General features: G+C 38.9%; 1 protein-coding gene across 4 annotated transcripts in view; it reads right to left on the bottom strand.

The window, feature by feature from the left end:
* Positions 1-24,031, bottom strand: part of Cblb (Cbl proto-oncogene B) — a 180,490-nt gene that overhangs the window by 28,505 nt on the left and 127,954 nt on the right. For all 4 annotated transcript variants that reach the window (XM_075964244.1, XM_075964262.1, XM_075964271.1 and 1 more), the window contains exons 10-13: positions 22,046-22,249; positions 10,825-11,010; positions 8,932-9,294; positions 2,157-2,251 (exon numbers count right to left, since the gene is read on the bottom strand). In XM_075964244.1, the coding sequence (XP_075820359.1) occupies positions 2,157-2,251; positions 8,932-9,294; positions 10,825-11,010; positions 22,046-22,249 (848 nt within the window). The remainder of the gene's footprint in view (positions 1-2,156; positions 2,252-8,931; positions 9,295-10,824; positions 11,011-22,045; positions 22,250-24,031) is intronic.

The raw sequence follows: 24,031 nt of genomic DNA, 5'->3' as shown, positions 1-24,031 counted from the left end.
AAGCATGAAGTCATCTCCAAAAATAACCTAAATGATGCTAAAATAGGTATCAATGAAAAAGTTTTGAGAAAAATTTAGAAAATGGAGAGAAAATAACCTGATCTTAAGAGCTCTTACAAAGTATGAGAAGCTTATCAGTTAATGTACTCTGCTATAATTTTGCTGCTCATGTTAATTCATAAAAGGACCAAATGTAAACCACAACCCCTTCTCCAATCATACTCATCTGTAATTAAATAACCACAGGGGTGTGTGGGGTGTTAATCAGGAACTAGGATCATCTCATTTAATTTGTTCGCTAACACCCTGAATTTAGAGGTGATGGAGCTAGCTCAGATGTCTTACTGTATGGACATATCTAAGAGCCTGCATGGAACTAGACTATCAAAGTTGTTCTCGCTGCCAAGACTCTATGACACAGAGTGTTTTTAACTGTGCTGGCTGCCGTGTCTCTTACAGACCTGGCAGCTCCTTCAGGGAAGGTTCCAAAAGCTAAGCTTCTCTGCTCTTCCCTGAGTGGTATTAAATTCCACTGTTCTCCACGCCAGGCAGTGCGGTATCTAAACTGTACCTATCTTCAGTGACTTATATTCTGCCCCATCTATGAAACATGTCTCTCTGGAAAAGTTTGTAACAATTTCCCTTAAACTCCTAAAACTAATCAATGAGCATTACACCGTCTGTTGCAGTGTTCTCTTTTGACATCACACGTGATAAAATATTACTTTCTAAAGTATATAGATTTTTGGAAGCTGAGGTTTAGCTTCTTTTTGTAAATCTAGTGGGAGTTCAAAGACCTCCAGAGGAAGAAATTAAGAAGTTCTGAGGCTTCTGATCATAAAAGAAACCTTAGCTGGCTGTCAATATAGTTCTGAGATACTCATGTGTAAGATACACAAATTGATTCATAGACCAAAACAAACTAAATAAATGAACAGACACAGAAAATGAAAAACTTGAAGCTATTAGCAGATAAAAATCAAACAATCAAAAAATTTCCCTTTTAATTTTCCATTTATCATTTTAAAATTAGGAAAACAGTATATCAGAATATAATAACTTACATCGAGAACAATAATCTGTAACAAGAATGCAAATTGGGTTTTTCTATTATTTTTCTGATACAGAGCCTCTTGGCTTAGGCTACCCTGGAACTCATTATATATTCTCATGGTATCCTCCAAGTGATGGAAATTCTCCTGCCTCAGCCTCCCGATTGCTGGGATTATAGGTATACACTATCAGGCCTGGCACTGCCAATCACTATTAATCACTGAACAGAAATCAAACGAGTTTTTATAAATAACAGAGGCTGAGACACGGATCTTGAGGAAAAAGTGCGGTACGGCACAGGGGAGGAGTGCTGCATCATAAACAAGCCAGACAGATGTGCACACAATTATAGGGCAAGCATTAGGAGTAAATTAGAAATTCTTTCGCGGCTTAAAATTGTGAAGGTTCTTACTATTAGCAGAAAACAAAGCTACAAAAGAGAAAGCCAAGCTGGTTTGGGAGAGGGAAGAGGGCTGGGGAAGTAAATCAGCTTCAGTGAGGAGACTATGTAAGATGAAAGGGAATGGAAACTGGGCTAGGCAGCACCTCATGGCCCAGCATGCCATGTGCCCAATGCCCTAGCTTTATGTCTATTGATACCAACTTATAGTAGATATGATGGCATTTTGAAGGGACTTTCAGAAGTCTAGCTGGGAGTTTGGGTTGGCAATGGGAAGTTTAACTGAACAGGAAGAATTTCATAAGGACAATCAATAGACGTTTGGGGCTGAAGATATCTGAGAAGCAGGGAGTTTGGTGGGACTTTAATGATGTCAAACTGGGTAGTGGGTCAAAGTCAACGAGAAGGCAAGAGGAGGGAGTCTGCTGTGTAGCTCTGCCTTGTCCATGGATGGAGGCACTGAGCTTTCTTGCCCCATTGTTCTACCAGTCTTCTCAAGAGCTTACTAAGTCTTTAGGCGCTATTACCAGAACCTGAAGGTCTCAACACCAGATACTTGAATTTATATAAGCACGACTCGATTGCTTTTTCGTTTACTGATTCTTTTCCACTCACCCTGCAGCTTCCGTACTAACACCCCTAACAGCACTCTTTTCCACTCATCACGCATGGCCACACAATCTCCAAACTCAAGGAAACTCACTTTATGCTAGGGAGAAGGGCAGTGACTGGAGGAGGAGGGGAAAGCCGAGGAGGAACATCATATTCTTCGCTGGCAAGGTGTCCATTGGAAAAGACCTGGAAGTAAACCAAATGAGTCAGTTTCTGGACTTGAACACTTGGCAAAGCCTAAAACCACATTGGCTCTTAGAATTTCACAGAGCTCATATGAGTTAATTTATTTAGACTAGTACAATATCAAACAATTTACCCAGGAGTCAGCAGGACCAGGGATGACTTACCACAACTCACAGATTACATCAAAATATGTTACAATATGATTCTTGAGCATAACTAAGAGGCAATGCTATAATTTACATACATCAGAGCAAGACAGCTAAATACATAAACAGGTAGTGCCATTTTCTAAAAATGATCAAATTTTATTGCAAAAATAGGGGGTTGGCTAGAGAAAGAAGCAATGTGGGCACAATTCCCATTTTACTTGCCTCCAAAAGGTGTTCCAAATGACATCCCTTTAGGGCTACAAGGACCATTTTCAATTTCCTGATACCACACCGAGTGTGCAGACTCAGACAAGTCTGGGTTATATCCAGACCAAGCTTCAGAGCTATTTTAGATAAGGAAACGATTGTTCTGGCTCTCCATGTGTGTGGACATTCCAAATGTAGTTTTGGCTAATAAAAACCACAAACAATTGTCCCCTTGTTCATAAGAGGCTATGCAGAGCCAACGTTTCTTCACTGGTGATCAGGTCCTTCCGGTTTACAAGTGCAGTCATAACCCTGGAGGAAGGGCCTAAACAACTATGTCTCTCTTCCAGTGTGGGACTGGAGTAACTTAACCGACGGCGTAGACGGAAGGCTAAATTAACAAAGCCATCCTCATAAGACTGCAAACCTTTTCAGGTTTGTAAGTAATCATTAGATATTTTGATCATACATTTTTTTCCCACAATTTTTTTTTAATTCATCTTGGAAGGGGAGACTGACAGTGGGGCAAGAAGGACGAGGTGTAACTTCGTTGGTCTTGGCTGAATGAGCCCTATATACTGTTTAATTTCTCTCTCCATCATATAGATTAAACAGTGGTGAGGATTGAGAGTGCAAACCTGCAAAGGCCATAGGTACCTTACCCATCACCAGACTGAAAGATCACCTCTGAGATATAGGGATGTTCTCAGCTATTGTAAAAAATCCAATTTCGTAGCATTAAAGTTTTACTCTAAAAACTAGAGCCTGTGTTAGATCAAATTTTCTTTCCCCAGTCACCCCTCATTAGATTCAACACACTGCAGTTACATCCTGATAAAACATATCTTTAAATGAAATGGTTTTATCTTGAGCTTTTGATTGAGAACCATGTAACAGAACATGACAGAATTTTTTGAACTTTGCTAGAGAGGAGAAATTTCCCAAGAGATATGAATCATTACAAAATCCTTTAAACGTAAAAATACCTTTTATCTGATGAATACATGCCTTCAATTACAAATGGCAATTATAATGCTGAATATTTGAAAGTATCCTTCACCAAAATTCTTTGCATTGCTTGAACAGACATGATGCTAAGATTTCTGCAGTAAAATCTAACGATTTTGTCAAAATTACATTTAAAACTTGTATAAAATGAATGATGTTTTTTTTTTTTTAAATGCAGACTAAGCTGGGTTTTTTTGGATCGTGTTGATACGTGATTAAAGTTTGGTAACAAAGGGAAGATGTGGAAAAATAGTTCCTGGTACCGAGTTTAGTTTGACAATAAGCCAACTATAACTTTATAATCAAAACATTGTGAACACACTTGAACAGAAATGCCAATACCCAAACACCTAGTGATACTGCTGTAAAAGCATGCTTCAAATTTTATGAAGGAGAGCGATACCCGTGAGCTCCGGGTTCAATGCAAGGCACTAATAATCATTTGACAGATGTGCTGGAGACAGCTCAGTGGTTGAGAGCACTTTCTGCTTTTCTAGAGAACACAGGTTTGATACTCCGCACCCATAGGATGGCTCACAATTGTCTGTAACTGCAGTTCCAGGGGATTCAATGCCCTCTTCTGATCTCTGCAGGCAATAGGCAAGTTCACAGTGCACGGGCCATGCATTCATGCAAAATACCCATACACATGAAATATAAATAAATCAATTTTTAAATGACAAATATACTTGAAGTCAGCTTTAACCTTCTACATGCATGTGTACACATATATATGCATATACAGAAGAATAATCACACACACACACAAACACACACACACACACACACACACATATATATATACACAAACACACACAACAGACACTAAACTAAAGAAATAAGAAATCACACACACAATAGACTTACTCATTTGAAAAATACAAAGTGTATTACTAAGGACACTGATTTCCTGGTAGGGCAATTACTTGAGGGGATTAAGTAACTTCTTCCTAACTTTGTGAAATAAATTAATGTGTCAAAGTGTGAATAGAATTTTATCTAATGACTTTAGAAATTATTATTGATAGATAGTAACTTAAAGATTTCTCTTGTCTCTGAAAAATTAGTCTTTCATGAACAACTTATTTGGTATCTGCAATGTTGCTCCATTCTGTGGAGAATGGATGTCACACTGTATCTGTTTGTTTCAGAATGCAGTCTTTTATTTCTCACTCATTTTATAGTAAATTCCCTTCCATACTCCATATTGACAAGAGGGCTTCTAATGAATGTGAATGACAACAGGCCAGGTGACCTCAATGGTGGAGGCACTGACCAGGGAATATTTTGCTATAGTTGGAAGAAACATCTTTACTGAAATACTCTCAGCAAATACACACCATTTGCTTAGAAGCTGATCTTCCTGTAATCGGTTCTAAACTATGTCCTGAGACTTAAGCATATTTTAATACCATACACGGAATTCATTATAGTTCTTCCTAATTAGAGACTGAAATTATGCAAGCATGTAAACAGCCAAGCGCTTACATGTGCTGGTACTCACTTCTGTGAATCTAATGTGATTGTTCCCCAAAGGGAGTGGTTGGAGGATGAAATCTAACGTTTGATTCTAAATTCCGTGTTCAACCGTACCCATTTCATCAGACCAGAAACTGGATGCTACTGCCTGAGAGAGTGATATACACCATGATCATCTAGCTGGAAATAAATAGCACATGCTCCTTAGAACCCTGAAGGATCTGTTTGTGAATGGAGGAACAGGCTATGGGATGTTTAGACAGATTGCATCGCTAAAGAAGTCCACAGTGAGTGACATCACACTGTAAGGGTCTGGTTGTTCTCTGGCTCAGTCTCCTAACAGATTCTAGCCCGATCATCAGAATTCCACCAGAAATATTAAGGACTTACGTTTTTAAAATCCACATCACTGATCCATCTGTTTGGAGCTATCACTATGAAAGCTTGTTCCTGCATAAAGAACTGAAAAAAACTTCCTACCAAAACTGGTTTGAACCAGTATCATCCAGTTTGGCTGCACATGCCTCTACTTTTTATGAACAGTACACTCTATTCAAAATTGCTTATGTATCACCATACATATTTCCTATCTCCATGATATTCTGACTTGTTTTTTCCTACAGGAAAAAAGGGGGGCTATACCCCTCTGTCATTTCTGTCACCCTGCAAGGGACCCTCTTGCTGGAAACTTGATTCCTTTTCTCCTTTCCTCTTCAGGATTTCATGTTCTTTCTCAGGAAAGCACATGTCTTCTTGATGCTTCTCATGCACCTTTCGTATTAAGATCATCACAGACCTGCATGTGCTGCATTCACACTGGGCTGCACTCACAATACCCTGCATCCCACAGTGTCAAGGACATCCAACTGCTTACAGAGATGAGTGAGAATGAAGGAATAGGCACATTCCTTAAGGCTCAGGCTTGTGGAAGGCATCCAATCTGGGCTATGTAATCTATATAAACCAGGCTATTCTAGATCTAGTTTTTTTTTGTATGCCTCTAAGCATCCTATAATCTTAATCTATGTTTGAAGTATTATCCTGTGACTCTTATATTTTCTAAGATCATTCATCTAAACATGATATCCTTGCAATGTACAAAAAATATTTTAGGAAAATTCTGTGCAATGAAGAAAAAGACTTCTGTTTTTTTAAAAAAAGTATCTGTTTTATTTTATGTGTATAAGTGCTTTTTTGAATGCATGTTATGTGAGTCACGTGGGTGCTCAGATTATTATTTTTTAATCAAACTACAAATACAAATGGACTTCCTACCCTATTAATATAACTCCTCCACTATCGAAAGAGGATCCTCATCATGTGTTCTTCAGTATCACACTGCTAATAAAACCTGTGCACATGAAGGACTTCCTTTTGAAAGCCAGCTCTTGGAACTTACAGATAAGTTTAAGATCATATATAGGACCATGTGTTTCCTTACCCAAAGTGCAAAAGCCATAATCACAAGAAGGGGATCATACGACACCCTTATCTAGCGATACCTTCAAAAGATTATTAGATGTAAGGTCATCTGTAGAACAATGCCATTTCAAGGCACATGACAAGTTAAAGACGGTGTTTATCACTAAGAACCAGATGGGTCCTCAGTCTCTCAAAAGGAACCACCAACAAAATCTGGGTACAGTGTCAATGCCCAGAAGTAAAAACTTCAAGTTTGTAGCATATTTTAAAATATTTATTGCAAAGATGTGGTGTAAACTGCAGTTTTGTTGCAACATGAAACAAATTTTAAGGACATAAGCATGGAATTACTAATATATACAATGTAGTTTAGCTCTTAAAGAGTCTTCTCTACCTCAGAAGAATGAGGATGAGGCAAAAATAAAATTAAGAGAAACTTTTATTCTTTTATTTCAAGGTAAAAGTACTTCCTTAGGGGGTAGATGGAGGGAAAAAAAGAGGGAGAAGGAGTAGGAGAGGGGGGAGGAGAGAAAGGGGAAGAGGACATGAGAGTGCAAACCAGGAAGTCTCTAAGAGGTTGGTTAGTAATGGCATGAAAACCCAGGTTTCAATGAGAGGTGACTTCTATAGTCACTAACCAGAACCGCACCCTCTACTAAAATTTCAGACCTAATGTTAGTATCACAAACCGCAATTTCACACCTTTAAGAAATCATCACCCCATTTTTAAACCATAACATCTTAAAAAATAACAGTGTGTTCTAGAAGGCCAGTTTACATTGACTTACTGTATGATAATGTCTGAAAGAATCCTGAGAAAAGGGGTCTTCAAAGAGTTGACTCGAATGCTTACTACACGATGTATTTCTGACGTCATTCAGAGAATACTTTGTGACCTGCCCCTGGGGAGAACCAGTCTGCTCACTTGAGAGATTGTTCTAAATCTTCTCAAGACAAGTGTGATCATGAGAGAATGGAGAGAGGCTAATGGAGAAACACAAACCAAATCAAATCCCACAAATTCCCTCCAGGCTGTGGAAAGTTCGTTGAGGACAAGCTCTCGACTTCTAGAAGACATTTGCTTTTTCTATGTGCTTTGTCCTTAAAGTTACAATATCTTTCATTAACCTTGAAGAAATCTTTAGGAATCTTCCTAATAGCAGAAGATGAGAAGAGTGCTAAGCCAGGTCACTTGCAACCAACGCGCTCATCTCTATATGCAGCACCTGAGAGCTGGCTCTTCTCGCCACAAAATATTTCTGGTGCATCATTATATTAATGATGTCACTATCCAAACATCACTGTGCTTACACACACACACACACACACACACACAGAGAGAGAGAGAGAGAGAGAGAGAGAGAGAGAGAGAGAGAGAGAGAGAGAGAGAGCACATTCACTAGGAACAGAGGACATGCCACTGCTTAGTTTCTTCTTTTCTCTGGTCCCTGTGAGAGAGAGTCTCATGGAGGCCTATAACTGAGGATGACCTTAACTCCCAATTCTTGTGTTGGGATGACAAGTGTGTGTCACTACGTTGTTTCTCCCTGTCTCCTGAACGTCAGATGAATACATCAAATTCAATCCATAGTTTTGAAGGAATAGATTGTACTCCATAAGAAACAACAATAAGTTGGGGTCAACAGAATATTAGCTAAAGAGGCAAAATCATTTTCAGTACTGAGGGAGAGGATATCACAGAGTGAAGTACCAGGAATGATTCCCAGATGGTTCGCTGGGACACCATCCAGTCTTCTAGGTTCAGTGGCTGCTGCTGTCCCTTTAGTTGCCTGCATGCTTACATACTTTCCTGAATGCAGTGACAAGGGATTAATGTTTAGAGTTAAAAGTATGAGAATCTCTTCGAGTTTTATAAGGTGTGGCTTGGTTGGTGAGCAAAAGTGGAGTGATCATGTTTTCTTTTTTCCCCGTGTTTTCTTTTTTTGAGTAGGGGAGAGACTCACTTCTATGGACAGGGTCAATTATAATGTCCTAACCAACACCTCATTTGAAGACTGCTCTATGGCATGTACAGTTATACCATTTTGCCCATGTTGGTAGAACAAGAAGACTTAGCACTAAACAGTATGATTTTAACAAGACTGAGATATTAGTGGGAGAAGCTCTCTGTAGGACAGTAACGAAGGGACCAATCTCTGTCGAGCTGCCTGGCAGCTGTGTCTTAAGTTATTACATATGGACAGCCTTCTCCTCACTTCTTTCACGTTCAACTTTAAATGAGCTTCTCTTTGTTCAGAAGTGGTAGGATATTAAAGAGCATCAAGAAAGCACTGTGGTAGGCAGGTAAAAACAATCGAACTTAACACTGTCCCATGGTTCACATTGGACACAAAGCCTCCCATTGCTACCCTCTGCAAGCTGCTTCCCCAGCTTCTGCACAGCTGACTGGATTACCTTGGCTCCTTCTGAAGGCAAATCGTGGCGTCTGTGTTTCCGCATAAGGACCTGGTCAGAGCCCATTCTACTGTGTCTTCCGTTTAAGTTGGAGTTTGCTGTGACTCCAGGCTTCGGAGAGCCATCCCCTAGAATGCGACAGCCCATCACCTGATTAGTCCCAAAGGCATCCCGAGGGCACCAGGCTTCAAGAGGCATGGGCTGGTCCCTGGAAGGCACACTTTCTCCTTGGTGGAAGTGTCGGCTCAGTCTGTTTTCAGGTGGGATGGGGGGAGGCCTCTCTGGTGGAGGGGGAGGATCTCTTAGAGGAGGAGGCGGTGCTGGGAGTGGTTTGTCTTGCTTTCTCACCATGCATGGAGACGACTAAAGAGACACAAGAGACAAAACAAAACCAAAACAGGGATTGCACCGTGCACAGAACTGACTTTCAGGATCACATAACTGAATTTGCATTTTAGTCACATCGTGGTTTTATTAGGTTTCTAATAAGCTTTCAAGTGACTTTTCATAAGTTTCTTTCATTACTACTGAAAAATTAAAAACTTAATGAAGAACTTACATCAAAACACCACATTAAGAATTTTGTAGAAATGACTATATATGCAAAAGTCCTAGAAATCATACAGAAAGAAGAAGATTAAAATTACATACTTTAGCTATGATTATAGGATCAAGGAAATGATTGCTTTGTTAATTTCTGTGACCCAACAGACATACAGAAAACCCCCCAACACCAATTCCATTGATTCTTCACCTTTTTAAAAGAGAAATGATTTGAAATATTTTACAAGCGTTTAAAATTGTCTTTTGTTTTGTTTTCCTTGTTGTAGCTCAACGAAAGCTACACGGCCCATTTGCTTAGGCTTTTTTTTTTTTTTTTAAAACAGCATTACTAAAACAGTGAAGATCTAAATGGCAGAGCAACTGCTGACAGAATCCCTTGACTTTCTGGGTTCTTAAAATGAAATAAAAAAAAAAGACTATCTCTCAGTGTAATTGTTAGAGAATAATATGAAGGTGTGTACCCCCAAGGGGAATTTGCATGACTCTTAGAATTTTACTGTTTATTTACATGCTTATTTAGTAAAAGGCTTATGTTTTTGTATCTTAGGAAATGTCAAGGAGAACAAATTTGTTGCATGTTTACGAAATTCAAAGTTCTATCCTGTAAGTCACATGGGATTCAAGCCCAGATACAGAGAGTGTAAGGGAGGCAAGAGAAGTAAACGTATTGTCTCCTTAGCAATCCTAGACTGTAAGCATAATAGCAACTGGTATTTAGGTTTTTATAAATTTACATTTAATAAAGCAAAATGTTATTATTAAATTTTAAAAGAATCCACATAAAACTAAAATGAACTGTAGGCCTAAGATAAAATTACATCTTTAATATTAAATAGTAGAGTAATTACTTGGCAAATACTGTAATTTATTGTAATTAATTCCCTGGGTTTAAAGAAGTACATAGGATTTTGTCTTCTGAGTCACCTGAAGCAGGAGTGATAACACATCACACCTCAGCCCTTGTGCAAATATACTCCCCCACATTCTTCTTGTCTTGATGTTATGAAAATACGTGTAAAATACCATTTGATAACAGCATGCAAATTATTGTAATGTGTATGATGACCTTTAAAATCCACTTTATAGAATACTATACTTATGCTGCTATTTATTTTCACAAACCAGGGTTCTACAGATATGCTTGAGTAATTACGTAACTTTTATAGTGATTTTATAGTAACAAAGGAAGAGATATAGCAGCAGGTTCTCCATAAAGAAAATGAGGATCTTACCAGTTGTTTATACACAATTAGAAGCCTAGGACACTGGATGATGATGCACAGAAGAATGCAAGAGCTGCCTTCTGTGTTTCTGATGGCGCTGACTCACCTTTGGGGAGCCCGTGGGGCTGCCACAGGGAGAGCGGACGATGCCTTTTTGAATGAGATCCAGGCGAGGAGGCACTGGTGGCAGGCTGAGGTGGGGGATCTGGACAGGGTCTGGCTGAGGCTTTCTTCTCTGGGCAAGGGGTGAGGATCCCGGTGATGTGACTGGTGAGTTCTGCCTGTCAGTGCACTAGGAGAGAAGAAGAGAGGGTGCTGAGGGTCTGAGGAGCACAAGTGGCAAGAACATGCTCTCTCCTCGCCGAGGTATAGAGGGAGGGGAAGGGCTGCACACTTGTCCAGAATAAAAGGTGATGATAGACTCGGGCATCTCAATGTGTCCTTTGAGGGGAGGACTGTGGAAGGAACAGACTGATACTCTGTCCTCACACCTTGTAGAAAGGGTCTCTGAGAAAGAACATTAGAATGCAGTGCAATCCAGGGCAGGCCTGGGATGGCTCTACATCCTAGGAGGAGGGCGGAGACACACAATGTAGAGGTTTATGTTCCTCTAGGCTACCTCGGCTATAAACTTTACAAAACCATTTGCAAACAGAAGTTCTTTATTCAATACACTATGCTCTCACCGTCACATGGGGCTCCTGGGAAACTATGACATCAGGTCAGCCTTACATCAACTAGGCATCAGACAATTAAAACACACACACACACACACACACACACACACACACACACACACACACACACACTTAAACCAAGTATTGTTGTTGTTGCTTTTCTTAAGCTTCCATATAGAAAGGAAATCCTCAAGCTAAATGCTTTTCTGTAAAAGCAGTTAAATAAATCTCAGAAGGTCTTTATACACTTGAGCCACAACAGGTAAGACTCTATGCTACCTCAGGTTCTTCCTTTCTGGCAGTCACTGAGCACACCACACTTAGGGATCATGGAATTACACCCACCTCTGCTAAGGCCTTAAAAAATTATTTGAGGGGCCACCAGACAAGCATCCAAAGACATGGCAACATATATGCAAGAGTCACATGTACTCCCCTGTGTACAGAAGTGCTATTCACAGCAGCCAAGATATGGAATCAGTGTGTGATGTATTAACTCAAGGATAACAAAGAGTGACTGTAATCTGTGGTGCAATCATGGACTGACCTATAAGCTAAGACAGGCAGTAAAAGACAGATGGTGTGCCTTCTCAATATGGAAGCAACAAAAGCTCACTCACAGGAGAGTAGAATAGGGGGCACTGGAGGGTAGGAAGAGAACAAATGATTGTTTATGTAATGGGTATGCAAATGTACCTTATAGTATGAGTATTCTATAACACAGGATATAGGGTAGCTACTGTCTGAAATGTTCTCACAATGACTTCATAAAGCAGAGAGCTATAAGACGCCAGCCAAGATGTAAGAAATTGGTGTCACATGTCGGCTAGAAATTCATGTGCATTTAAAGTTTGCATATTTAGGGTAGTATAAAGAAAATTATATGTTAATTAAAACTAAATAGGAAGAAAAGGAAATTAGAAGGGTCCATTGGATAAGCCTACGCATCTACAAAGTTACATCCCCGCCAAAACAAAACAAAAACTCAATATAGCTTGATTGAAAGTGTTTAAATAGCTTTAAATATTAAAAATACTATATTAAGAGTCTTACTTTACACTCAAATGTCTAATAGAAACACTAGGCAGATTATTTGCTCTAATACTGATCAATACATAAAAACATTAGAAACTGACTTTTCTATGATTATTTTGTTTCTAAGGAAGATTCTAGTAGGCAGAAATCCCTAACTATAATGTGCAACGTAGTTTAGTAGTTCGTGGTTAGAGCATGCACATTGACAAGCTAATGTTTTACAGAATGAGGTGCCAATCAACATTTCAAATTTTCCATTTATTTCATGAATTAACACTCCAGTATAAATAATAGGCTTTCACTCTGTAAGCTTTGAATTTATCCCTACAAAAGGTTATAGAAGCTTTTTATTTACGAAAAATGCAGTTTTGAATACATTCTACACTACTTAGCAGTATAACAGTAGTATTTAGCCCCTCTTCAATACCCTCCCAGAACACTATCCTAAAGTTGCCTTTGACAGATGTACTGACATTTAATAATCATTTCCTGCTGTGAAGACTTGTACTGAACTTGTTTACCATTATGAAGTAGCAGGAACACTTAAGATTTAAAAAGGGGGGATCATATGGTTTTTCCATCACAAGAGAAGTAAAAGAATTTATTGCGAAATTCACTAATGTGTGTGGCACTAATTTACTGAATTTATTATGTAATATTCAAAACCATCCACACTAGGGAGAACGGACCATTCTTTCAAGTTATGGGAACTGAGTGACATATCATTTGTTCATCTTGTCTTCGGTTCTGTGTCAAGGTCAGTATTACCCTAGCCCTCACAACTTTGGGAAAACTCGTTCTTTTTATTTTAGCTCCTTAGACTCCATGGGCTTAATTTCTGTTTTCAGGATTACCGCATCAGCATCTGAGTCTACCAGCTTCTCCTAAGTTCATTAAGAAAAGCAGCTGATGGACACATCGTCTACAGGCAGGGACTGAGGGACTCTGGAAATGTCAGAACCACACTGGATCACTTCATGGGAATACACCCACCAATGTCTCCCTAGTCAGTTACTTTAGCTACATTTAATTTCTCCAACAAAATGCCCAATATGTGCTATAACTTAAGAGACCATGCTAGTGACCACCCTACAAACGGCAAGATCCGTGTGTGTGACTAACAGAATCTTCACAGAACAAGTGAAAGGGGCAAAGCATTCAAAATCCACTGCCTTTTGCTCAGCAACTGCTAATAACCATGGGGCTTCATCCTATTCCAGTCACTTTTCATTTTATGCACACCTTCAAAGAGTGACATCAGAAGAGCCTGTAATAAGATCTATTATTATGGAAATGGTGAAACATCTGGTAAGAAGCTTCAAGTCCAGGCAGCTTATTGTATAAATGGGGCAGGAGAAAGGCTTCCAATAGCTAACGAGAGTCTAACAATACATAGATAATCAAAGTCGTCTTATGATACTTCTAGCAGGAGCTTTCATATTTAATGAGGGAGATTCTTGTATTATAATAATAATGATGAGAAGAATCCAGAGAGTCAATATTTTTATCTAAAATGCATGAGAATTAATGAATAGTGGTAATTTCTTCTTACCACATAGAATAGAATAAAATATTCTATTTTCTTTGCTTCCAACTATTATCTTGGTCTGTATTGTATTAATCTGTGAACATAACAAAGTTACAAGTACTTAAAATAGCCTGTGTATAATATTATTCAGAAGTGATATACAACAACAATGTTTACATTCACATATGGTTTATAGTTTAAGCACAGATAGCTCCTGTTCTCTATTATGGATTATCTCTAGCATGGCCCCTTTAAAATAATAAGCAAAAGGTCATATGAAGCCCTGGTGTAAAACCAAAGGAACCACTTCCTCTTTCTCCACAACTAAGCGCCCAGAAGCTTCAAGATCTGGAAGAAACTCAAAATGAAACAGAAATGTCCTGTAAACATTTCTTGGACTTCTTCCCAAGGGGAGAACATTGTGGACCCCACTGCTGCGTCACTAAGACACAAAGAGTTAATCCACTGTGGAGTAAAGAGGAGCTGGTGTGTCAGTTACTTATCTATGCTGTGTAGAAAGATTTTATGTAATATTCAAAAGCTTAAATACAAGATCATAAAAAGAAGGTATTTAATTTGGGACTTGTGGTTTCAGATGGTGATAGAGTCCATGGCAGCAGGCAGGCAGGAGGCACTGGAGCAGTAGATGAGAGGTAACAACTTGAGACACAAGCACGGGGTGGGGGGAGAGAGGGAGAGGAAGAAGAGGAGGAGAGAGGGGAGGGGTGAGGGTGGGCTTTTGAAACCTCAAAGTTCACCGCTAGTAACACACATTATCTAATAAGGGCACACCTCCCAATCCTTCCCAAACAGTTCTACCAAATGGGGCCATTTTTATTCAAACAGCTACAATTAGTATCAATGTTCCACTGTTAACTTCTGGAAATTTTCAGATCCCACAAATGAAAAATAATAGGAGGAGGAAACAGTTATAAACTCATACATGGAGAAACAGTTATGAGGATGGGTGCCTTTCCAGTCTGACAGAGAAGTCGCCAACACAAGTGGCAGCAGGCAGGGTCTACTTTACAGTAATACAGAGTGTGTCACACATGGCTCTAACCCCATGGGCACATCTCTATTAGAGTAGTAAACTCTGCTAAGCATGCAATGTGACAGTTTCTTCTTGCAGCGCCTCTGGTAAGAGGGTCATGAACCCCTGGCCTGTGAATAACCACTGTAATCTTTAAATTTCTTTGAAGTTTTACACGGCATCTTAATAATTTCTGGGAATTTCACAACCTAGTACGTGTGATTTTAATTTAAATTTGTGGTTCTTCTCACTTTCTACAACGCATCCTTAAGTCCTGCTGCAAAATGTAAGTTTTGAGAAATAAGTTGTATTGAATGTAGTGGCTTCGTATGCCCTTTGGTTCACTCGGCTGCATAAGCAATTTTGAGAAGGCAGGGAAGGGTGACATATAATTCAGAAATAATTCAGAAATAGTTCCACAGAAATGGCTGAGAAGCAAGCACACTCTGGGCGTTGGAGGAATGAATTTCAGTAAATGGGAAAATGCTTTCTTAGGAAGCCTTATTTCTCCCAGTACCAGGCAAGAGCTTTACAAAGAGCAAACAATTACTACTTTGTGGATGGCTGAATAGCAGTCTCCCTAATTTACAGAATTCTTAAATCCTTCATCTTTTTAATTTATTTCCAATACAGAAAATAAGTATACCACATGGTTACCTCAATTACTTAATCCTTAAAATGGTATTGAGGCGGCTTTGTATTTTCTCTGACTTCTAAATACGAAATATGTTTAAGTAAACTACTAAACAACAATGCGGTACTATCATGTAGGTAATCAGAAACTGAGTACAACCACTTTCTTGCTAAATCAATATAGTTTCACCTTAAATAAGATAATAAATAGTAATAAGTAATAAAACTTTTGAGGGAATCTCAGGATATTGATACTTACTTCCTAGAAGGACAACAATATACGAGGGAGCTCTAATTTACAGTATATTAAAATAATATAACAACTGATTTGTCAAGCATTGGGACCATTCTCTGGGTGTTTCTTGATTTAAGCCATTTAATCTTATCCGTACCGAGACTATGTAGCCCATGGAGAGTTAAAAAAAAATGCAAGGCCCATAGACACTAAGAACTAGAAGCCCTGAGCAGTGTGCCTCAGTATGATTCAGAGCAGCGGAGACAAGAACGTGCCACTAGTGGCCACTTAGCAGAAAACCTTGCTCAAGGGTCTACTGTGTGGTCATAGACATCAGGAGTTCCTGAAAACGAGAAGGGACAGTCTCAGCTAGTCCCCAGAAAGCTGATCTTCTGCTAGTGTAGACAGACTCAAAGCTGTTTGTAAGAGTGCAAATGTTCGCTTTTCCTACTATCTTTGTTTTATATTGCAGCAATTGTTGGGCAACATGCACCAGTGCTTGCTGGGTCACCTATACTGACATATATTACATGATGGATAGGGTGATGCTTCCTTTATTTATGAATATGCAAAGGATGCCGCTCTGCATGGAGAGATTTAAGACAGCCAGGAAATTGAAGGTCCAACACGGAACCTGCATCTGAAGATGGTCTGGTATCATTCATAACTCTACGGTGGATTGTAGCAGGAGAGGTGGGCATATCTCATGGGCAGTAGACCATTGGCTAGTCAACTCTGCCAGCGGTAACCCCCTATACCATTCTGAAGCCAAAAATGTCTCTGTATTTCTGAAACACTCAGGAAGTAAAACTGGCTCAGATAAAGAGCTATTTTGCCTTCTTAAGGTCTGTTTTGCCCTTTGATTTTCACTTCTGTAGCCAGTTTTTGTCATTATGGCTGCAGCATGGACTCTGGTCGAACTAACATACTTAAGGGATGGGAACTTCCAAATCTACTGTGAAAACCCAAGGGCTGGGCACCCAAAGTCTATCCTGAGGGTCAGGAAAATTCTATAACCTTCTCCACACTTTACCACCATGAGGTAAGGCAGTAAATAAAGAACACATGGCTTTTAAGGAACAATGAAATTTAACTAGTGAAGAAAACAGTATGAATGTTTTAAAAGATTAAAACATTTCTTTAACCCTTATTCTTAGCTATTTTTCTCCTGATATAGTCATCCATTTACTAATATCTTATTAGCATTAGGATTGAACCTAGGACCTAATGCATGCTAGACAGGTATTGTAGCATATATAATGCATATGTCATAAGAATTAATTCAGGCCTATTCAGAAGCTGAGCCAATCAATTTTTTTCTAAGTTACTTTACATATTTTATAAGTAATGTATTTTTTTCAGATAATTCCTAATAAACTATTAAAAATTTGCTGCTATCTTTTCTAATATTACAAAGATGCTTGAATATCAAAGACCCCTTCTCTGTGATAACCGAGGAAGCTGTATCACAGAGCCCAATTATCTAGGAAAGCTGACAGCTCAGAAATTCAGGTAAAGACAAAGTTTTGGGCAAAATCTAAAACACTTTCCAGTTAAATCATTAAATACCTTCCATCTAATAAGGCGAATAATGTACTGTTTTATAGAATCGTGGGTTCTACTTATTGGAAGCATCATCAGTACTAAATATTCTCAATTATGAAGGACTGCCAAGGAAGCAGTCTGTGTACACAGCATGTCATGACTGACAACTACCAGTTGTTGGAAATCTCTGTGGTAACTGGAAAATACAGCTTAGTTTTCTATGCAATGATGGAAGGATTATTAATTTAATGAAGACAACAAGCTTAAGACAGAAAAGAACAATTGTATCAGATAGTCATCAGTCAGTTCATGAAAAGAGAAAAAGATGAGTAACTGATATGGAAGATAAAAAAATTGAATCGTTCTGCTGGACAATGACTGACAGCCACTCTTGGTTCGGAAAATGAGACACTTTAAAATAAATGATTAGATGGTGAGACAATGAAGATTATAAAACAGAGGAGGAACATGCATGAATAATGGCTTTGTGTCAAAGCAATCTGTCTTTGTTTATGATCTGTACTCTAACTCATCACTGCATAAAACCTTATGAAAGTTCGGTCTTTCATGCAATATAGTTATTCCTTAAATTAAATTGGAGATAAAAGAGAAACCTTTGATCAAGTAAGTGGCCTCAGAGAGCAGGTGCACATGCATTTACTGATTTACATAGCTACTGAGTATGTCTGGGTGACAGGAACAGTAAGTGTGGCCTGGTTTTAGGAATTCAAAGTCCTCTATAATAACTTAGCACAATGCTCAAAACGTATAAACACAGTAATAAGGACATGATTTTATAGTAATATTTTCCCAATTATTCATAAAGAATTTATGCTTGTATCCATACCAAAATTTAGGATATATTGAAAGGTAAGTGGCAGAGGTTGGTGAAGCAATACAAAAGTCATGACCTGCTTAAGTGATTAGCAGCAGATTAGTAGACATAAAAGACATTTAATTAAATCATGACATCAAATTAAAACCAAATAACTTTAATTGCATTTATAAAATATCTAACTGCCATAGGGTAGTGAAACACTGAAGGTCACAGAGACTCATCACAGGACACAAGCCAATAATGTACGAGAGAATCCTTCTCCAGGTGGAATTAACAACAGAGGTGATTACTCTGAAAAATCTCTCATTTTCCCAGCGTGGAAGAGGGAACAGATCAGAAAAGGCCAGAGAGGGTGGCGAGCAGGCCTGTTCCTCACCTATCCATCCCATTCTCAGTTTGTGTTCCTAGAGTCACTGTGTGAGGAGGCCCCAGTGTCACTTTATTTCAGGTGAAGCTGATACAGCGCAAATGATGTTTTTCCTTCTCTAAGTGGCAAGTTACTCAAAATCTGCAAGAGAATTGCTCTTGGAGCCACATCCCCAATCCTTACATGGAACACTGAAAGAAAAGCCATTCTCAAGGGAAACTGAAATGCCTTTTGCCAAGCTAGAAGTCTTTACCACAGAGGTCACCTGAACTTCTCGAGCTGTGGCATGTTTCTCAAATGCTTTGCTGCCATTCCAGGTTACCCAGGCATTCAATAACCACTCTTTAAATGCATTCTGCATTCTATACCTGGGGCAACATGCCAAGTAAGACATATTTTAGGTCTTGTAAATCAAGAGATAGAAATCAACATGACTATGTAAGTGCTCATTATCACCTCAATATATTTTACTATATATGTATATATACATATATATATTTCTTTTTTAAACTATTTATTTATTTATTATGTATACAATATTCTGTCTGTGTGTATGTCTGCAGGCCAGAAGAGGGCACCAGACCTCATTACAGATGGTTGTGAGCCACCATGTGGTTGCCAGGAATTGAACTCAGGACCTTTGGAAGAGCAGGCAATGCTCTTAACCGCTGAGCCATCTCTCCAGCCCCCTATATATATATTTCAATATATATACATATTTGTTACTTCAAGGGAAAAAAGTACCATCAGTCAATAAAGACAATGTTACAAACACATGCATCAGTCAATGAAGACAATGTTACAATCATATGAATCAGTCAATGAAGACAATGTTACAAACACATGCATCAGTCAATGAAGGCAATGTTACAAGCATATGAATTAGTCAACGAAGACAATGTTACAAACACATGCATCAGTCAATGAAGGCAATGTTACAAGCATATGCTACTTTATTCTCACTGTCATTTCACACCTCCTCATTTTTGAATTAGTCTCACAGAGGGCTTGAGATACTGCCAGACTGGCAGAACAGTGAGCTCGGATTCAGACATCTTCTGGATGAGGGCAAGCATCATCTCTGGCGTACAAGGATAACTCTTTGTACAAGCACAGGATGCAATGATTTCTACTAATTCAGATCGTCAAGGTTATCATGGGACATTCAGTACACGGCATTCCTAATTTCATTTAATGTGTGCAATAAAATAGCAAGCACTCGTATGGTTCCTGTGACCTGACACTGTGTAACTGTCTGAAATTCAAGATCTCACTGATTCATTTCAACAGTTAATGGACGAAACTGCTGTCCTGCTTTATAAGAGGAAGCCAACATAGGGAACAGTCTAAGTCATCTGGTTAATGAAGCTCCAGCTCTATTCTGTAGAACAGCTGGTGTGTCACCCTTCTTCTTAAAGGCAGAGTTTTAGTAGGCTGGGGACTTAAGTCATGATTGTCTCTAAAGACTTCTTTCTCCTTATTCATCATTTAGAGTTACCGAGGAATAACAATTTTCTCTTGGATCAAGGACATGATGTAATTTTAAAAAATCCTCAACAGCTGTTATCATTGAAAGTTGAAACCTACAGTAGTCTCGAAGCTAGCTTATGAAATTGATGTAAATTTAACAGTGTGAAGTACCAGCATCATCATCCAGCCCAAAGCGGAACCTGAGAGTATTGAAATCAGTGAGATTAATACACCTTCACACACAAACTTTGCCATGTAAAAATAGTAAGGAAATGTCTAAATCAGTATGGAACTCAGAGACAGAGAAAATGCCAAGAGTTTTCTTTTAGAAAAATCTGACACAGCCTTGAAGTAGCCTCCTCTGGTCTCTGCACTGATTGTTTTCCTATGATAGCGATAGGTGCACGATGTAAACAATGTGTCGTGGCCATCAGGACCACCACTCCACCTCAGAGGAGGGCTAAGTTGGAAAGCATGGAGGCCAAGCGGAATTCCAGAGGGATGAGTGCTGTGGCTGATTAGTCATGGCTGCACTAGCCAGAAGGCACAGTTCCTGCATCTACAGATGCTCCCACAGCAATGAACCCCACTCGTGACTTCCACAGCATAAAAGTTCTCAGTGTAACCTGAATTCCATGTGCATTTCCACACAAAAAGCACTCTGGTCTCTAGAAATCCATCTGCCATTTTTGTTTCTAAATTATTCAATCAACACACTGATTCTTTTGTGAAGGAGTCACCACTGGGCAATAGCATCCACCCTCAGTTCCTCGGGTAAATTAACAAGCAAACCTCAAATTTCTTTCTTGAAATTTGAGATGAACTTTATGTGACTAAACTGAACACCAAGATGTCATTTCTGTTGAGAAAATAAATCTACTGGATACTTCTAGACTCAACAAAAATGCCAATCAAATAAATAAATAAATAAATAAAAAGAAAAACAAACAAACAAACAAAAAATGCCAATCAAGTGCATCTTATCGTTTCCAAATAACTCCCTTTCTCAATTTTTTTTCACATTTGTTAATCTCATTCTCAGGTGTTTAATACTAAATGAATGTCGTCATCTGCCTCTCATGAATTTTAAAACCAGGTGGCTACCTTAAGAGATGATCCTGCATGATCTATTATTTCATGAGTTGGTCAATATTGCTAATAGCTTTTAAAATTATTTCTTTTATATTTTGAGATAATATAATCACATAATCCTCCCCTTCTTCCTCCCTCCCAACCTCTCCATAACACATCTTTCTGTTCTTTCAAATTCATGGCCTCTTTTCTCACTGTTATATGCATGTACGTTTACAAATATATATATATATTTCTAAAAAGAACATACTCAGTCTGCATTATCTTACTTGTGTGAATGGTTTCTGGGCTGACCATTTGGTATTGGATAACCAACTGGTGTGCTCTTGCTGGGAAAAACTATTTCTCCCAGTCTCAGCATTCCTTGGACGTCTGTAGTTATTTGTGTGGGGCTGAGATCTTGTGGTCTTTCCCTGTCCACTTTGGACAAGTTTATTGCTGTCCTTGTTCAGCTCTTATTTAGGCAGTCATGTTGGTGAGACTCATTGGTGTAGCTTCTGAGACAGAAAATCCATAGTCTTCTGGCTCTTACAATCTTTCTGGCCTACTTTCCATATTGTTCCCTAAGCCTTACATGCAGGAGTGTTTTATGGAAGTATTCACTGGGACTGGGCTGCACAACTCTGCATTTTTCCTTTGTTGTGGTCTCTATCTGTTGAAAAGAGGTATTTCCTGGATGAGGAATAAGGACTACCTATTTTTTAAAAATGGGAATACCGCTTGTATTTTAACCTTAGTTCTGAATCAAGTATGCTTTCTTAGCCAGACACAGAGACTACTTTCTTAGCAAAAGACACCAACACACAGACTACTTGAGACGACTTTAATTGTCATCTCACAGCATGCAAGCTACATTCATGAATTCTGGGTTTACCTTTCGAACACTCGCCAGCCTGTTCATCATCAAGGACTCCTCTCGATCATCATCATCATCCAAGTCAAGCATGGGGATGCTGAAAGGGTCAATGATGCTGCAGCACCTGGACCCTTCGTCTCTGGGATCAAAGGGATCCACGATGATGGGCTCAGTTCCTTTTATTTCACAGCGACAGAAGGGGCAGCCTTGGCCATCAGACTCCTAAATAAAGAAAACACACTGGATCAAAACAATCCAGGGGAGTCTCAAAATACATTTCCCATGTTTGTGGGTCATGGGTCCAGACGAGATGTCTTGAGAAGCACTAGAGTAAAGCAGGTTGCAAGACAACAAAATATATGACGAGGCTGGCATTAAATTTACCAAAGAGCAAAATTTCTTCCAAAGGAGCTTAACTTAATTTTCACAAGTATGCATTTGTAATTCTAATGTACAAAGCTTTACAGTCCTCAGATGCTGAAGAATGAATTATATCCCTCTTCAAAACAACAATGCTAATTAAATATTCTATAAAAAGAACATCTTGGCAAAATTAAAAATGATTAAAGCAGTAATAAACAGCAATCAAGGCAACTGATTTGAAGTCTTCTTTGGAAAAGATCTTGTGCATATTAATTGTAGGTCAACATCTAGGCTTAAATTGACTAGGGCTTGTTAAATCTTGATTAATGAAGAATGAGTCGGGAAAATAAAATATCACTGAGAAGCAACCATCTATGCTGAAAACAGTGTGGCCTATCACTTACAAGTCCCCCGAGAGAGTCCCGCACTGAAGTCTCAGTGGCTTGTATGCGTGTCCTCACCTCTGTGACATGAGGCACAGTGAAGGTGGTGTGGCAGACCCAGGAGGACCCACAAATGGGTTATTAGAATTCCGCCTCCTTCCTATCTTCCCCACTGCTTTTTAAATGTGATGAGGTGAATGGCTTTGCTTCATTACACGATTTATCACCAGCCCAAAGCAGCAAAGCCAACCAACCACAACCTGGAACCTCGGAAGCCATGAGCCAAAGGACGCTTTCAGGCCTGATGTTCATTTATCTCAGAGAATTCTGACTCGCCAGTGGGAAGCTGCCTATCTCAGAGCCGCTGCCTTGATCTGTTCATGTAGAATACGGCACTGTAAGATTTGAAGCACCTCCCAATCCAGCTTTCAAATTAGAGGCTACAAAAGATTTGTACAAATACTTTTGTGAGGTTTTGTTCGGCCTCCCACGTTCATGTCCCTAACTAAGCTCTCACAGCATCAAACACTAACAGTTGGGAGCGGAGCAGATAGAATGGGATGTTCTCTTACCCTGCCTTCTAGAAACAGGAGGTAAAAGACATCTACTACCCTGGCATTTTGTATTATACACTTAATTTAGTGCTACATTTTAAAATGCCAAAAATCAATGAAACAAACAGCTTAAGGGACAAATTAGCATTGTTTTTTTTTTTCTTTTGCAGACAAATACACAGAAGTCATTCTGTGATTAACTCAGGCCTAGTGTATTGTATCTGCTTGGCTTATGGGGGGTTAAATCACCTGCTTTCAACAATGTGGCTTCAAGAGTATTGAAAAAAAAATTCTCTTCCTCTCCATAAGTCTACTTTGAAGCAGATACTATTGGCTTGGAATTTCCTTTAAGTTCTCTTGTATTAACTGACTAAATACCTCTTTGCAATGTATATTATCAAAAAGAAAAAGAAGAAAAATGTCATTGGATGGCTTAATGAAAAGAACCTGTAATATTTCCTTATTCATATGCTGGAGCATAATTTTTAAACAGGGAAAAGTAAATCATTAGACATATGAATTAGCAAAATTGTGCACACAACAGAACAAATAGAGAGAGGGAAGAGGGAGAAGAGAGAGAGAGAGAGAGAGAGAGAGAGAGAGAGAGAGAGAGACGGAGGGAGGGAGAGAATGCACATATCAGCCATTTTCATTTTCAGAGTTGGTGAACTTAAATCTTTTGTGACCATAATTTCACACATGAT

This window comes from Microtus pennsylvanicus, chromosome 1, assembly GCF_037038515.1.
Source record: "Microtus pennsylvanicus isolate mMicPen1 chromosome 1, mMicPen1.hap1, whole genome shotgun sequence".
NCBI lineage: Eukaryota > Metazoa > Chordata > Mammalia > Rodentia > Cricetidae > Microtus > Microtus pennsylvanicus.
Note: the sequence above shows the minus strand (reverse complement) of the source record. Positions and strands in the feature narration are given on the sequence as shown.